Raw genomic sequence first — 18,475 nt, 5'->3', positions numbered from 1 at the left:
AATAGCCAAATTAAATGTGACTTGATTTGCTGACTGGCTGTTATTTGGTGTCCTAAGGCATCATGCTACTGCTTTTTTAGTTTAGACCCATTAAACAGATGACCAAATGATTGTGAAAAAGTTGAACAGAAACAGAAGTGATATGAATCTATTATAAGGCTCCCAGAGGAACACTTTTAATTTTGTCAAACAGTTTGTTTTAAATGTGTGTGCCTGTCAGCACATGGACAGTGGTGTGTATTTGATTTTAGGATCTTATGAATAAAAGAATAAACTGAGTCCTCCAAACATATGGCTCTTTATTTAACTGCAAACAAATATTATGACAATAAACCAAAAGAAATATCTATTAACAATGAACAGTTTTTGCACTCTCATTTTTTAAACAAATTAATGTAAAGAAAAGAATGGTTTCTCAATCTAACCTGTTGAATTTCAATACAAAATACAAACATTTGTGATAAAGAGCAAAACTGCTGAACTACCAGAACAATACACGTTCTTGTTTTTTATTCCAAAAGGAACAGTCATGAAATGTTCCTATTTAATACAGTAAATGTTTAACTTCCTTGAGAGAGTTTACTCTGTTCACAAAATATCCAGTTCTGTTATTTATAGTGTAAGTGGAGTCAATAATGACTGCTATTTTCCTTGTACTTATTATCAGTGTTTGACTCATTCACAGTACATGCTTCCAGGCTCCAGACCAGCGCCTGGCTGTGGTTTTACGCTCTGTCAGTTTCCTCTGAAACACAAACAATATGACAGCAACAGCTCTGCTAACAACAGCCCCAAGATCACATTTCTTTACAAGGAAGCCACAGAAACTGAGAAAGTCTTTCAGTCTTCGGCCACTTTTTGTAGTTTTTTTTCTCAATTTCATTGTTCCACAGTCACTTTACCACTGTTAATCATAAAGTAAATAAACTTTTGCATTTCATCAGGCCCTTTGTGCTCAGGGGTGACCCTGCTGAGCTCCTTTAACACTGCATATCCCTCAGAAAACAGAAATGGGATGTTGCACACATATAGGAAGGGAGGAAAATCTTTGGTCAATATTGGCAGCATAAAACACAGAACAACTGGAAAGATCAATCATAGAATAGTAAATATGGTCACACTCTAAACACTAACACTTAAATAATGCTGCTTACTGAAGTATTTTTCTGATAAATTAAGTGCCATATGTAGGATCTGTCTGATGACAGTATTCAATAAATCCATAATATTCAGCTTCCTGATTCCGTCATCACAGGGAGAACAAAAGGGAAAATGTTTCTGTGGTCTGAACTGGAAATCAGGGTTAAAGAAAACAGAACGATATCAGTTCCACTTTACAACAGGACGACTTACATTAATGTAGACGATTTTTTGCACACACACTGATTGTACTTTAATGAGTAAACACTGACAGGAATGTCGTTTCATTTTACACAACACATGAATTTCTAACTGTATATTCTTTTTGCTTGATTTCACTTTTTTTTGCCAAACATACAGTATTTTGGTGGATTGTGTTCATATTTAAAAAGTGCTAATTAGTAAGTCTTCTCTCTGCCCCACCCCCCATCACCTGCTTGCTGCCATTTGAACCCAGATCTTTATTCGTGTTTGGCGGTGGCCCCTGAGGTAACACAAAGGTTCTTGTGCAGGTTTGGGTTCTGACTATGTCTGTTTCTACTCCGTACAGAGGAGAAGGATGTGTCACATCCTGGGACCTTACACTTGTGAAGAAGTCGCAGATGGACCGTCTTGTAATGAGCCCGGAATGTTCCTTTGTTGCTGTACACCTTTTGGCAGACGTGGCATGTGATGGGAGACCCCGCCCCTTGATGTCTGTTTTGCCCACTCCTGCTACAGCCTGTGTTTCTGTGTCTCCCCGCTGCCCCCTCTTCATCGTCTGACCTCCTCACACCCAGCCCATCACAGCTCTCATCGCTGTCCTCTATGGGGAGGACCTCCTCATCCTCTTCTCCTTCCTCTTCATCACTCTGAGCTTCATCTGAGTCCCAGGAAGACTGAGCGCTGCCACTGCCACAAGGTAGGACTGAGGTCGAGGTGCTCAGGTCAAGGATCGTCCCATCATTCCCATTTCCACTTCCATCTGCTTCTCCTAATCCCTCCAACTCTTGCAGGGGGGAAGTCTCAGCACTGCTAAGTGCAGCAGGTGCCTTGCTCATAGGAAACACTAGTCCCATGCGGTTGTGTCCTCGGAAGATGACTGAGGTCTGACATGTTGGGTCTCTGTGTAGCGCGTCTTTGTCCTGCTGGTTTTGTTCAGCCTCCAGGCCTTCAGAGTCTCTGTCTTTGTAATATGATGAGGAGTAGGAGGACGCGGCTGTGCTGAGGGAGTCTTTGGTCAGCAGCTTATGATGTAGGTTTAGATTTGCACTGTGTCTGGAGAAGAAGAAATAAATGTCATTATGGTGTTTCTGTATTGGCTGGAGAATATTTTCTTATTAAACCATGTGCAGATGAAATAGAACTGCAGTTTACTTCTTTTCACTGCCTATCTGTAGTGCTGGGTAAGAGGCAGGATACACCCTGGTCACATCACAATTTATAGATGGAGATTGATAACTGTTTCACATGTTACACTTATGTTATATAAGTATAACATAAGTGTATACTTATATACACTCATGTTAATAAGTATACATCAGATGAATTGACCATCAGATGAAAAAAACAATTCAATATATCTAATCTCAATATGGCATAATGTTTTTCTTTTATTTGCACATATATAGTCAAATTCAGTATTTTAGAATATGTATTCTAAAGGCACAATGGTGTAGTTGGTAGCACTGCTGCCTTACAGGAAGAAGGTCCTGGGTTTAATTCCCAGCCTGGGGTCTTTCTGCATGGACTTTGCATGTTCTCCTTGTGCATGGTGGCTTCTCTCTGGCTTCCTCCCACAGTGCAAAACATGACTGTCATATTAACAGATCTACCTAAATTCTCGTTAGATGTGCGTGCATGCATGATTGTTTGTCCTGTCTGTCTCTGTGGTGCCCTGCGATGAAAGGGTGATCTGTCCAGGGTGACTCTGCCTCTCACCCTTTGACCTCAGGAGATAGGCACCAGCATCCCAGGCAACCCCCCTGGGGATAATCATGTAATATAATGGTTGGTTGATTGGTTGATTGGATGGATGCATCCATCAATGGATGGATGGATGGATGGATGGATGGATGGATGGATGGATGGATGGATGGATGGATGGATGGATGGATGGATGGATGGATGAATGGATGGATGGATGGATGGATGGATGGATGGATGGATGGATGGATGGATGGATGGATGGATGGATGGATGGATGGATGGATGGATGGATGGATGTGTTTTAATGCGGCCTATCTGTCAGATTACACATACCTTTTAAAATAACAACCTTTAAGCACATATTAAACACACTTTTTCTTAAGCCCACATAAGTTTAAAAAAAGTTTTTCATTGGTCTGACGTATTACCCTAATATTAATGTAGTGTTTTACAAGGCTAAAAGCAGAAAATACATATATGAAAAATTAATATTTATTATTTTTTAATGTTCATTTGATGAATTGAGTGACTGAAATAAATGAACTTTTCGGTGATTTTCTGGTTTACTGACTGGGTCTGCAGACCTGGGGTTCAGGTCAGGACCTCCAAGTACATCCAGTCATGTGCATGGCAATATTTTCAGAGTGTACAGTTTTCTTAGGCCCCTTCAGATTGCACTTTCAATCCACAATCAACTCATTCTTTAAGGCTGGTGAGCAGTTTGGTCTTTTGTTAGAAGGCTAAGAAAAACATAAAGCTACTTCACCTGTCTCGGCTTCTTCGGGACGGGAAAGCAGCATTGCAGCCATCCACTGTGCACATGTGCATCTCCTTCAAGTGGATGTTTTGGTAGTGGATCTTGACACTGTATGGGTTTTTAAAGGTCTTACTGCAGATCTCACAGTGGTGTGGAAGGTTAGCATCAGGTTCAAGGTGAGACAGCCCTGAGATCCCATAATCTTCTTCACATCTATCAAGCCCTTCCTTTTCATCCAACAGGAGACCACCCCCATTGGTCAACCTGTGCCCAGATTCATCCCATTTATGCTGTGGGATCTTGTCAACTTCAAGCAATGAATCTGAATGTTCAATGTCAGTTCTATCTTCAGTGCAAGTGGATTGCTTACCAGCTGAGATTTTGTAGCTAGCATTGGGACTCTTTTTCAATGAGGATGGTGAAACAGTGATGACCCGTGTTTCTTTTTGTTCTGGTCTGTCATATTCATCATTCCTTTCAATTGAGTTTCCAGCAAAGGTTTGGTCTATCAGATGCTTGCTACCATCCCTTTCCTTTTCTTTATCCATGTAATCTTGTCTTGCCTCTTCAGATTTTTCATTGCACACATGCACTCCTTCATGGTTACCCTCAAAGTCATCCTTTTCCCTACATTGCAGAGGAACCTCCTCCTCCGATAGGCTTCCCTTATCCATCTCCTCATCCTGCTCTATTACCTCCTTCTCTATTTTTATTGGCATACTTGACTTCCGTGATTTTTTCTTTGGTATAGGATCTGTCATACAAGGTTCTGGTGTTATGATGGGTTTGACAGTTACAGAAGATGATAAAATTGGAAGAGAAGGTAGTGTCCCTGGGGTGTTAGCAAGTTCTGCTGGGGTTACCAGGCTTCGGTAGAAAGGCAAGACTGGCTGTACTGTTTTTAAGTTAGGGAAGAGGATGCCAGTTTGGCCCATGCTGGAGAAAGAATTACTATGGAGCTTAGGAGCAGTGTCCACATGGCTCACCATGAAGCTGGGAGCAGACTTATGGCTTTCTGAGGAAGAGATGGAAATGTTGCTATATTCAGCTCTCTTTTCTCCTTGTGAACTTTCATCAGCAGACAAGCTTCCTCGTAAATCTTTGTCTCTGTTGTTCCGGTTCATGGGCATGTGTAGCCGGGGGTTTGGGTTAGCGCTGTGCCGATTGCGACTACGCAGCGAGCTGAAGACCATGTTGCAGCCCTCAATGGTACACTTGTGTTTAATCTTCAGATGAACTGCATTATAATGAATTTTCAGTGTGCCTTTGTCATAAAATGTTTTCTCACAAGCGTTGCAAAACACACGGCCTTTTTTCAGAGAGCCTGCAGTCCCCGATGCCCCTCCAGTGCCGCTTCCACTCCTGTCCAGAGAGCGCAGCTTCCCCTCAGGAGACATCTGAGGAACATCAGAGGTCATAGACGGTGTGCATGGGGTTGATGAGCCATCTGAGTAGTTGTCACTGGTGGAGAAGTCTTCTGCTTCAATCTTTGCTGTTGTGGAGGGTGTGTCCATTGTTCTTTCACCGGTTCGGTCCAAATCAGAAGCATATGAGATGGAGCTTGAACCTAGCAGGCTGCTCTCTGAAGGATGAGGGAGATGGAGGGGGTTGTCCCTGCCAATATTGTCTCTCACTTCATCTTTACTCTGAAGCTGCTGCTCATCTGAAGCACCACATGGATGCTGCTGGTGCTGTTGATGCTGCTGGTGCTGCTGGTGCTGATGTTGCATTGACCCTGGTGGTGAACCTAAGAATGGTGCAGGCACAGAGCCTAACAGCTGGAATGGAAGCATGAAGGCCATGCTATTGATGAAGTTCTCAAAGTGGTGCATGCTGTTGCCACTAATCTTTTCAACCTTAGTTGCGGAGAGACTGGCAGTAGAGCGAGGAGTGTTCCGCTCAATGAAGGTGCGGATGTCTGAGTTTGTGCGTGTGCTGGGAACCAACACCGCCTGCCCCTCCTTGTCCTGTAAAGACATAAGCTCCACTATAGACTTGGTTTCACCAAAACGCAGAAACTGCTGCAGAGTAGCAATCTCCTCCTCAAAGGTCATGATGGCCCACCGGTCCAACACTTTACCAGCAACATCCTGCAGGCAGAGCAGAAAAACGAGGGAAATGTGTGAGGATGTTATCATGACATAGATAGAATGAGAAAAATAAAAGGGGAGAAAGCAATTTCATCAGCAGCATTAAAGCTGTATGTTGAGTTGCTCATACATATTCACAGAGCAGCTTGTATGACACATCCTATAAAACAGATTGGCAGCAAGGCTGAAGGAAGGAATCAGAACAAGTGTGTATAGAAGTGAGCGGTGAAGAACCCTGAGTACAGCCTACTTCAGGTCCGTTGTCTTCATTTAGTTCTCCACTTTTACCATGAAAAACTAAAAGTGTGCATCTCATGTCTCACACACACATTCTACTGCATAAAGTGTCAGACACAGTCTCAGTGATCTAGCAGGTCCGGCCAGCATTAATCACATGTGACTCTGAGAGGCTTTGAAAGTGAAGAGAAGCTTCCTGCCGTAACCAGGATTAATATTTTATCACACAGCATTCGTTGGGTGTCTGTCGAGGATTCGGACTCTACATTTGCTATTAAATAAGCGAACATAAATGAAATGCAGCCCGGCTTGAATTCTTGATGATGCACAAATTGAAGTGAGATCTTGTGCTGTCACAGAGCCTGCAGGCTGGCTCTAGGCCGGCTTGGCAACAGCTTCACTTAAATTCTGTAGCAAAAGACATAATATTTACAAATCTATCAACTTAGTATGGAGACTTGTCTGAAGTGGGGGTAGCATAGCAATAAACAAGCAGTGGCATATTTCAGGGGTCGAGTGGCTACATTTCATCTCCAAAGGCTTTCCACCTCCCCCACGGTACACCCCCATTTATCAGGAAGATTTCAGTCTTATCTGCTGCCTGACCTAACGCTATTCATTGATGCTTCTCAGGGGTCAGACAAACCATATTGTCTATCAGTCCATCTGGAAATTATTTGTACTTTGAGCAGAAAATGTGTTTTCTTAATTTCTTCCTCATTAAATTCTCTAGACTGCATGAACTGCATGACTGTTGTTGTTTTTCCTAGGCAAACTAAAACTCTGCTCCACCAGACTACCCCAAAGAAGGAATAAAGCAAACAATAAAGAAAAGATGATTTGTGATGTTTTTGTTCAAAATGTTACAATATGCTCTAATAGTGATAATTTAGCCATTTAAGAAGTTTTTAGCTTTGTAAGGAGACCTGCAGACTAGCTTTTGGAAATGTGGATGACACAATACACAAGTCAAAATTCTTGTGTGAAATTTTTTTTATCATTATTAATTTTTTTTTTATTGGAGCTGAAATGATTCTCAGTTAATTTAGAAATTGATCAAAAGTTAACTGGAGCATAAAGACTCAACGAGAATGAGAATATATATATATATATATATATATATATATATATATATATATATATATATATATATTTAATGCTGCTGATGAAATATATATATATATATATATATATATATATATATATATATATATATATATATATATATATATATATATATATATATATTTTATTTTTTAATTCTGTTTAAAAAAATTTCCTACAATCCAAAATGATATTGACCAAGTCAGTCATACACTGTAATTACATTATGCAGGAAGGTTTGAACTTTTCATGTTGATGTCAGAAGGATTTTAACACATGCATCTTTTGCAAAATATGATCAAATCTTGACTAAAAGAACGCTGTCGTTTTGTTTTAAGCTATAAAAATATTTATCTTATCATTTAGCAAAATAAATGAAATGTTTCTTTATTTGCGCCTTAATAGAATAGAAGATACTTTATTGATCCCCAAGGGGAAATTACATATTAGTTGACAATGTCAGGTTTATAAAAATATAAATATACCTAAGAGTGATGTAAGTAATTTAATAAATAAATAACAAGCATACACATTTAAAAATTTGATTAATCATCAAAATAATCAATCACTAAAATCATTGGTGCAGCCCTAGAGGTTATATTATTATATATCTTTAGAATCATAACATACATAAACCCAAACACATGACTTATGATTTCCTAGCTGTACCATCCATCCATTTTCTGAGCACCCTTCTCCCTAACGGGGTCGGGAGGTGCTGGTGCCTATCTCCAGCTGCGTTCCGGGCAAGAGGCGGGGTACACTCTGGACAGGTCGCCAGTCTGTTGACCTTGGTTGTGCCAAGGTCACAAAAACACATTGTTCTGTTCTCAAGTTAAATGTAGTAAATTGTACATGAAAACCAGCTAAAGACAGGATTTTTAACAGAAACAAATAACAGCAAGTCGATCCAGCTAATCAGAGTAAACCTCTGCCGGAACATAAAATCTGTCTGTCTGCAATAATCCATTCATATATTCCCAGTGGTGTTATTTTGACAGATTTTTTTGTCTTAGATGAAAAAGAGCCTCTCAGCTCCACACAGCCGTCCCGGTCTGCAGACACTCCAGAGACAACCTGAGGCCTCGGCCAGCTCTCGAGCTGCTCCCCTCCTTTCTGGTTGCTAACCTGAATACAGCTAACACCTCCAGGACTGCAAAATTTTAACAACACAAATCTGTTTCTGGGTAAACAATCCTGAGAATGGAATGCAATAATTATCCAGCATGAACTCATATTCCACTGATAGCATTTAGATAGAGAGAGAACAGGCTGCTCTCTTCACCAGCAGCCTGTTCTGCTACGGACATCAAAAGATTTCAAATAAAAAAACAAAATGCGCTCCATCAAATACACAGAGTTAAATTACAGTTATAATTATATTACAGTTAGTAGCCAGTTATTTAAGAACTAGGAAAGTTTGATGAATTGATTTTTCAGGGAAAACTCAGGGCCACTTGTGAGTTACACACCTTCCCACTTATGTGTTCAGTGCAGTCATTTAGCCAGTTTTAACAATTTCAAATTATTTTAATGGAAAGGGAACCAAAAGTAATCCACACCAAAAATTCATGTGAAAAAGTGATTTTTCACATGAACAGTCATGAACAGTCGCAGGAAAAATCCATCAGGCCTCATTAAAACTGAAACATTATTGGACAGACAGACTGGATGAATCAAGTTCCAGATTCCATGAACAGGTTGTCTCACCTGGAGCACGTATCCCCTGATGTAGTCCTGAAGTGTCCAGTCCAATGCGTTGAGGATCTGGATGACCTCCTCCTGTTTGAGGACAGAGAAAAGGCGGTCCAGGAGGATTTTGAGCCGGATCGGGATGGCTTGGGTGCCGTACAGCATCAAGCTGCAGATATCAAACACTACGTTGGAATGCACGATCTCCACCTGGCTACTCTGGAACATATGGTGGACCTTCAGCTTGCTCAAGGCTGGAAAAAATGGACCAGATTTTATTAGATTAGACTGGATGAAATGGTTCTGCAATAAATACTGTCATCAAATGAAAGTGAAGAGAGACAGAGAGTACATTTTAAGTCTGGAGGTTGGAAATAAGTTCATACTAAAACCAAAACTGTCGATGCAAAAATAAATTAACTGAATTAAAGGAAGAGACTAAAGGTACACATTAAATTTCTACTTTTTCACTGAATAACTAAGGATGTTTTTTGCATAATTTCCAATATCCAGTGAAAGACAAACATTGCTAACATGACAACGTTAGAGAAATGATAATACAGTTTGTTAACATGAAAAACTGCATGTATGAACACTACAGTTTTTAAATTTAGACATTTGCATCACTATACAAATCAGCGAAGCTCCAACATCCTCTACAGTCTACTGTGTGAATCAAGACAGATAAATGATCTCAACTAAGGGGCCGGCCCATTACGACCCATGGGCTGCTCGGGGAAACTGGAATTGATTTTCCTTTTCTTTTAGTAATGATTTTTGGGGGATTATATTGACAAAAACACACAATTTCATTATAAGATTGTGATTTTTATTTTTTTTTACAATAATATATATTTGATAATGTTTGTTGACATCATTCTTTATGTGGAAAAGTAGCAAAAAGAAAATAGAAATTGCTCTGGATGAAGCAAAGTGTAGCACAAAGGCTGGTTTTCACCAGGTTGCTGTCTTTATAGTGATGAGTGAATGGATCTCCCTACAAGAAAGGCCTTAATTTTCTGACAATAACAACCACTTCTACACAGACCTTATTTAATTGTATACAAAATGAAAGAATTTTATACTAGCGTGAAAAACAAGTTGTTTTTTTTGTTTGTTTGTTTATTGTCGATTTGAATGGCAGATTAGGATTAATCCTGCTTTTCAGTCCTTTTGACTTTATATGATTCTGAACAGCACCAAGCAAGTTCAGAAAAAGAAGACAAGGAATGACATGGAACTTAGACTGATGGTCATTTTATTTATTTATATTTTTATGCACTAAATCAAACTATAACTTACCCCTCATATCAAACCATTCTGACTGATTCCATCATCACATCCTGTTTATGTCAGTCCAGAAATACTACAGAAAACCATCTGACATTTAGGTTGACTGAAAGCTGATACTTTGATGCTCTCATCAGGACAAAATATCTTAGTAGAAAAATAATTCTTTCATGTCCATCGTTTTTGTCTGTACACTGCTCTGCTCACTGTACATACTAAACAACACATCTCATCCATTCTCATCAACAAGCCCGATACATTTTTACTTTTTTCATAATCTTTTTATATTCAGGCTGTTTGAACCTTAACCTTATTAATTTCATAATGCTTTATGATTGGTGACTTTTTAAAAGTACAGCAACATTCATATGGCTCTACATTGCATCTAATGAGATTACTTCACATATAATATTAGCATACTAGAACTTTGGGTTGACACATATTGCAAGTAAAAACCCACAAATACTTCTAACTGCCAAACATGAAGCCCAAAAATGATCACTGCTGATGTAGTGGAAACTGTAGTTGAACAGTCAAAACAATGAAGGATAGTTTATAAGAATAATGCATTAACAGAAACAAACCCACCAACTTTAACTGTCACTTTTGTTTACTTTCCAATTCTTGCTCAGAGTCACTGACTAAATTACCTGCAGTTCTACAACAGCATTATATTAAATGTTAAATTGTGTTCTCAGAGTTTCTCCTATCATTCATGTTGGGTTTATGGTGAATGTTTCTACCTGCTGATGTGTTAAGTAAGTCATTCAAGCTGATGGCACTTTAAAAAAAAGAATAGATCTGAAAACAAAACCAGACTCTATAAATTAGAAGTGTATTGAATGTGTTCTGGTGAGAGTACTTGCTCCAGCTCTTACCATGTGCTACCCAGCCATGTTTGCAGTTTTCACACTGCCTCCTCTTCAGCTTCCCAGGCTTGAAGCTGTCACAGTTACAGTTTACCAAGGTGCAGCAGATCGCCTGTATATTATAACAAGGACAACAACTTAAAAAGGGTGATACACAAAATCAGTACGTTTTTGTCTATGTCTAAAAACTTAATTATTGCTTTTTTGTTGGCATTTTTATTTATTTAAAATGAATCCAGAAGGCACACAAATAAATGTGGAAGAAAAAAACATGACAGCAGTCCTTTCCTGCTTTTCCTATGGAATGTGTTTGTATGCGTGTGTAATAGTTGCAGTTTTCTCTCTGCAAAGTGATATGTAAGTGACTAACAGAAGAACATGAATGCTTCAGGTGATTTGGTTTCTGGTTGTGGGTCGCTCATTTCTTAGTTTTCTGAGAACAGAAGAAGACTCGTTTCAGGATCACTGCAGGACCTGCCGTCTCCGCAGCAACAAGCAGACGCCAGACCCCTAGACACGCAAACATACATGCAGAGCATTCTGACTTTCAACCTTTCTGCCAACCTGTATAATGGTTAACACTGAAATTTCAGAAAGTCATATCAGAAAAGCTACTTAGACAGAACTGAAACAAACAGAAATAAAAGTGATGCCAATGCATAACAACAATGAGGTCATTGTGTAGCTGGACCAAAATTAAATTCTAATAAAATAATAATAATAAAAATAAAACATGTTTAATTTTTGAGTTGAAAAATATTCCAGACCAGGAACAGAGATAGCATCATCATACTTGTGATCAAAGCTACTTGTCTTGGTTCATGCTAGAAACCTTGGGATGGCTATACTCCAGCACCTCTCTCCCTCTGCATCTATAATAGATGATCAGTTGAGTTTTCGTATACATGAGCAGAATGCTTAGCTCCTTGCTGGATCTCTCTTGCCAGGCAGAGAAGGAATAAAGTGTGGGTGATGGGTTGTAAGCCGCCCCCTCCTCATTTAGTCAGTCACTTGGTTGTGTGATTGAAGCCGGGCCGGTCTTTGTAATCTGGAAGCACATGATTTCACCTTGCACCAACCTCTCATCATTAGTGTGAATAAAACTGACCAAGGATGAAGTTGGTGGCAGCTGCCTGGCCTTGATACACCACCAGTAACCTTCGGTCGTCAGATGTCCGCTGGCGTTGCTTTTTTCACCATCACTTTTTGCGTCGGGCCTGAAAAGCCGAGGTTCCTCAGCTCAACTGCTGAGGTGTAAAAACACCTTTTCTCATCTCACAGAGTCTTAATCCCATCATTACAGAGCGGCCAGACCTAACACAGCCCAATTAGACTAATCCTGTCCCTCTGTGGCTGCACACACACCCTGCTGCTGCTCCCCCCAATGTACATCTCAATCAGGTGCTCTGCACTCCCACACACACATACACACACATAAATTATAATTCAGTGTGCTTGCAGTTGTTTTGTCTTAATTAGTGATTCATTTCATGAGTTCCTGAGAGGAAGACAAAGAAGGAGAAAGAGAAGATGAAGACAGGGATGATGTATGGCAGCCAGTGCCCTGCCCCGTCTCCTTCTTTTTGCCATTGTCACAACAAAGCAGTAGCTGTTCGTACGCATCAATGAAGCCAACGACAAGAAGACTAATTGCACAAAATGATGCAGGTCCTTCAGCACTCAAAGCCATAGCTAACATGGTGCAGTGTTCTTTACATCACTGATGTTCATCAGAACCCCCCACCCCCTCTCTCCGCCCCTGCACTCCCATTCACCTTGATCACTTTAAACATGTCTGATTAACAGTACCACCAATCACTGACATGTCTACAGGTTGTTTAACAAATGACAATCAGTGATGGCAGTAAATCTGTGATGAATGAGAAAAAAAAACGCAACAATGCAGAACTAGAATGGTTGGGCAAAGTATCACTGTTAGGCACAAGCAGTGTTGATAATTTCTAGTCCATGCAATATCCTAGTGTGTACCACTTATTTGTGACTAAAATATGCGTGTGCGCGTGGGTCTGAGACTGAAATCCTGCTTAAGACGTGGAGAAATAAAATGCCATTTGTCAGTACCTGTTCTGTGTTTCATGCTCTGTGGAGTCCTGGCCTTGACCTTAATAAATGTCTTTGTCTCCATAATTTTTTTATGTGTAATAAGTTACGTATTGGCCAATTTTATTCCAAAGGATTAGAATTATCTTTTTATCTAAGTTGAAAAAGTTTCCAGAATTTTTCTGCCTCTATGCTGCTAATCTTAAAGTTTTTGGTGGTTGTGTCTTTGTCGCAGGCAAAAGCTTCCTTTCTGAGAGACTGCACACAGGTCATAATGTGTAGGACGGATGGATAGCCGGAGAACATGGTAGATTAAAAACTAGTGTCGAAGGTGGAAAAGGCAGAGATGGCATAAAAAGTCTCGGTGTATTCATGGCCCACCCAGAGCAAAGCGTGGTAAACAGAGAGCGCTGGTGATCGGACAGGAACTTGTTGGCCTAATGTGGTGGAAAGCTAATCAATTAACAGCAGCTTCACACCTTTGTCTCTGTGGGGAAACAGAGGTGATGAGGCCAAAGAAAAAATGATCCCAGAGTAACTGGCAGTTCAGAGGAACAGTAATACTGACACAACCACACACATTTACTGCCAATCTATTGGCAATTAAACATGCAACAGAAACATTTTATTACATTTTAAAAATGGGTTTTGATAGTTTTGCACAGCTGAACATTCTGGTATAAAACATGGAACTTAATAGAAAGTTCTAGATATTTTTACATATTTCTACCATACATACACGGCAATCCGACAAATGATAAAACCAAACTGTTTTGAGTGATGATATAAAATGTTCATTTCTGAACCATCTTGAGGCTGTTATGTGTCAGAAAGCTCATCCTATTAAAAATGTTGTGTCAAATATCAATTATATATTTAAATTTAAATAACAATCTGTTTAAATTTTTACATTTTATCCAGACTTAAAATGTCACTTAAATCACATTCAAGTAATCATATTATGACATTGTGGAGAAAATGTCTATTTTTCTGCATAAAAATAATTTTATGATTTAAAAAAAAGAAATAATACTTTCAGAAACATTATTACCATCCTTTAAATGAGAAGTAGAACTTGCCGCCAGAAATTTACTGTACTGAAATGTAAAGTGCAGCTGAAGTCAAGTGGTATTTCGTTCTACTTTTGTCACAGATGGGTCGCCGTAACAAAAACCCTGTGCTTTACTGTAACCGTTTTAATTTATATACATAAAAAGCCATTCAGCCTGTCTGTCTCTGACCTGCATAACAACTACATAAAAACTGAGGAGAAAAAAAAGCTATGATGGTAGTCAAAAAGATAAAAAAGAAAAACAAAGAGAAGAAGACAAAACCAGTGAAAGCATGGGCAGCAGCAAGTAGTGACAGGCTGCATTCATGCCTGTTAAGAGTCCATACAGCCTAAAGACAGCGTGAAAAACTCATTATTTCAAACTCATCCTGCAGTCAATCACAAGCCGACACGCACAAATCAATCTCTACATAATCCACAACAAAACAGATAAAACACAGCACAGGTTTACCTGAAGATCCATGAGAAAAACGCTGGCCTCTGCACAGAAACAAGTTTGAAGGAGACAAAAATGTGAGCGCAAGGATGGAAGAAGCCAGCCAAAGTTTGGATGGCTCTCTGGTTTTGGTTGCTTGCCGTTAGGAACACGGAGGGAGTGTTTGGCTCAGAGAAAGTAAATGAGGGGAACATGTTAGTACACTGACTCTGATAGAGTTTGGCTTCCAGCTATGCTCTGATTAATATCAGATCTCCCCCTCTCTGCGCCTGCCTCTTGACAATTTTGTCACATCTGGCTGACAAATCCTTACAAGCCTTTTGGTGGCAGCGTAGAGCATATGCAACGAATGGACACACACCCACACACGCACACACACAGTGTGGAGCTTAGTGTGTGGGTTTTGGGGGTGTTACAAAGTTAGTCTGGGGCCAGCAGGGGCAGATCACAGCTCCAGGAGACGCTCAAGGGGGTAAAAGGCTGGAGCAAACATGCTCCCAGCCCCCCAACAACCCCTCTCAGACGAAACATCACAAAGCTAATGTAGCTGATGAAGTTCACACTGACGTCGGCCACTTCGCTCATCCAACACCAAAAGAACCTACATAGAAGAAGCAAACCAAGGATCATCTCCATCTGAATGAACAAGGGGCGCACGTTTGAGTCCTTCTCTAGTTATCTCTCTTTTATGGCTTGTGTGTGTGTGTCTGTGTTTGTATGTGTGAATACAGTGGAAGAGAAGACTTTAATTAAAAATAGTTCATAAAAGCTGGAAAGAGTGAGATCACAGCAGGAATAAAAGATAGGAGGCAGCTGTAGCAACATTTCACACACATATAACGACTGTGTGAACTGGAGCAAAATTAAACTTTCACTCATCAAAGTGGAAAAGCCAGCCTTGTGACCAGAATGCATTTTGTTTTTCTTGTGTTTTTATGATTTTGGAGGTCAAAGGGATATCACAGAAATTCTGTAAAATTATAAGTATTTCTGAAAATAATGTGAAGAAAAAATATCATATCTTCATGGCATTTCTAAACAAAATGTTTTAATAATGAACCATATCTAGAATTTGAATTATAATATTTTAAATTTGTAAGTGAAGAATGAAATGTGTTTCAGAAGAAGAAGAAATATTTTATTTCCAGTAATAATTTCAACCTTTTCTTCAAAATTCTTTGATCTGCTGTGCACTAATCTGACAGCAAACATACCGTACATGCACATAAGCAGTGACTCACTACAACGCAGATAACTCAGAGATTTTTTAATTATGTCAACATTCAAACATTTTAAACACATTAAAAAACCGGCTGCGCTCAGAGGCCAGAAGGCAACAGGAGGTCAAGTGGCTCTGCTTCCCCAACTGCAGGCCGACTGAGAGACGATCTGGAGGATAACGACCAGACACAGGTAACAAGTCTGTGTGTTGCACTCCTCTAGCTTACAAAAAAAGATTCCTATCAGCAGTAAGTCTGTAAACACTGACCTGAACTGGTGCTGACCATAGAACATTGCCATACTAAAGAAATACATAACTACAAAATCATGTATTACACATTTAGTGAATGAATGAATGGAAAATACAGAGCAGAGAGAGTAGATTACATTTAGTCAGAGACAAAAAAAGAACATTATTATCCTGCTTCTTTCTGTCACCTTTGGTTATTTAACAGTTTTTTCAACAAAATGTTGACGATCTGAACCCAATTTACACATATATTCTCAACTTATATATATATATATATATATTTGTCTCTTTTTGGTATCTAAAATTTTACAAGAGTAAGAATATCTAACAAAGAAAGAATTGAACATTTTTAAAGACTTTAAAAATAAAGTCCTAAAAGTGAGCTGCATCAATCAGATACTTCTTTCGTTTTATTCTTTTCTAGTTAGAGAAATTATCATTTTAAGGAAGCATTTGCTGTTTGATAAGTTGGCATAAGAACAAGTTTTTAATAAATAATGTTCTTTGTAAAGAACCAAAACTGAGTTCCAACACTGATGTCAAAATAATGTGCAGTAGTACACCTCCCCAGGATCGCTGACAGATATAAAATCCTCTGTTACAAAATGTCCAGATTTCTCCTGAAACCTGTCCAGACCACACCATTCCAGTTTTAAACTCAAGCAAATCCTGATCATGTGTGCAGGCATATTGAGAAGTGCCAGAACTGACAGAAAGTAGAAATGAAAAGCAGTTTGTCTCTTACCTCGGCCATTGTCATTTAATGGGATGTTTCCAAGGATACGGAGGAGTTTGCCATTCTCTGAGAGTTCCACAAAACAACTGCCTCCAACTCTCCTGTCCGCACAAGTACAAAAGCAAAAGAGCTATCACTTCCAGCAGCGTCTCCTTCAGCAACAGACACACACGCTTCCTTCTTCTCTCATAAGAACATACACACCCTCATGCACACACTCATACACACACTCATGCACAGCTACATGCGCTTGCCCAAAAGGAAAAAAAAGTCACTATGCTTTATTCTGGAAGCACAGATGCACATGTGCCTTCTCTGCGTTTCGCCCCTAATGTTGCAGTGGACTCCCACTAAACTACTCGAGATGTTTAGTGTGTGCATGCGCGTGTGCGGCGTGTGAGTGTGTGTGTGTGTTGAAACTGGGCACAGGGGATTGGAATGAGATCCTCCCACTCAGCATTCTCACCTCAGGAGCTGCCTGCTCCCTCCCTAGCTTACACAGAATACACACACAACTGTACACGCACAGAGGTGTGTGTCCTTTCACGCGCACAGACTTAGACATGGTTACCCCCTCCGAGTCACAGGGCAGTCCCCTCACAGCTGGCTGGAAGAGGGCATGACACTCATCTTTCACAGAGATTTGATCAAAAGGAATCACAAAGGCTAGAGGCTCTCCTAATGCAGCCAGGGGAGACCCCTCCCTACCACCCTCTCCCTTGCCTCCTCTCTCTGAGTAATGCCCTAAATCAACGGTGCCCCTCTCGATGCACACAGCCCAGTGTGTGTGCCTGCGTTCACCTTAACACAGCCCTGTGAAGAGCCTCTGTAACAAGTTATGCCTTGTGCTGTCAGGAATGTGTAGGTGTCTGTGTTGAGCATTTTTAAGCAAGAGGGAGACTTCACACATTACACACACTCCATCTCTTATCTTTAAGAGATGGAGCAGCCCACTCTGCTTTTAGAGCCGAGAAAATGATGTCATATATTGTCATGTATAACCAAAAGATGTTAACAACTGTTAGTGAATTTAAAAAAAAGTTTAACAATAAAAACCAACAGACAAAAAAAACAACTGATAAAAAATCTTAATACATCTCTCATATTAAAAAAAAAAAAAAACTACAGTATCCATGGCAACAATTAGATTTTCTGTTTGGTGGGCTGTAGTGAATGATTGTGGAACATGTTACAGAACACATTCATAAATGGTAACATTCCATATGCATGTTTATGTCACTTAAACCAAACTGTAAAAATAGTATAATTATCTGAATTAATATATAATTCAAAACTAAATAATTAGTTCTCCTCAAATAAAAAAGTGAGCAATTAAAGGTGGAAAGTGACTGTGGGTCTGGATGAGATCCTGGATGAGGTTGTGGAGAGGAGGATGGATCTTAGTTCGCCTGAGCAGCAGAAAGTATTTTTGGACATGAACATGTTGAGTGAAACTTTGAACCGAATCAAACTATTTCTATATTCCATACCAAAATGAGTGCAGCTCATCCTGATACCAATAAACAGCAGTCTGTTTGGGGTGAATGACAAAGATATATTGCACTTCTAGTGTAAACATTGGGACAGGAGGTGTGGTGTACTCCTTTATGTT

At 39.7% G+C, this 18,475-nt stretch overlaps 1 protein-coding gene across 1 annotated transcript; it reads right to left on the bottom strand.

Annotated features, from left to right (window-relative positions):
- Positions 1–281: 281 nt before the first annotated feature.
- bnc1 (basonuclin 1) lies at positions 282–17,213 on the bottom strand. Its single transcript, XM_055022425.1, has 5 exons — positions 16,873–17,213; positions 11,097–11,199; positions 8,947–9,182; positions 3,815–5,895; positions 282–2,397 (listed from the first exon to the last, which is right to left on the bottom strand). Exons 1-5 carry the CDS (start codon positions 16,885–16,887, stop codon positions 1,602–1,604), a joined length of 3,231 nt encoding a protein of 1,076 aa, XP_054878400.1. The 5' UTR covers positions 16,888–17,213; the 3' UTR covers positions 282–1,601.
- Positions 17,214–18,475: the final 1,262 nt, after the last annotated feature.

Source organism: Poeciliopsis prolifica, unplaced genomic scaffold, assembly GCF_027474105.1.
Source record: "Poeciliopsis prolifica strain line A6 unplaced genomic scaffold, Auburn_PproV2 SCAFFOLD086, whole genome shotgun sequence".
NCBI lineage: Eukaryota > Metazoa > Chordata > Actinopteri > Cyprinodontiformes > Poeciliidae > Poeciliopsis > Poeciliopsis prolifica.
Note: the sequence above shows the minus strand (reverse complement) of the source record. Positions and strands in the feature narration are given on the sequence as shown.

Bases quoted from the DNA above. Each gene is read 5' to 3' on its own strand.
- bnc1 (XM_055022425.1), bottom strand. The intron at 9,183-11,096 runs GTAAGAGCTGGA...CATTTTTTCCAG, and splicing joins ACATGGCTGGGTAGCACATG to CCTTGAGCAAGCTGAAGGTC. The intron at 5,896-8,946 runs GTGAGACAACCT...CTCTGCCTGCAG, and splicing joins TCAGGGGATACGTGCTCCAG to GATGTTGCTGGTAAAGTGTT.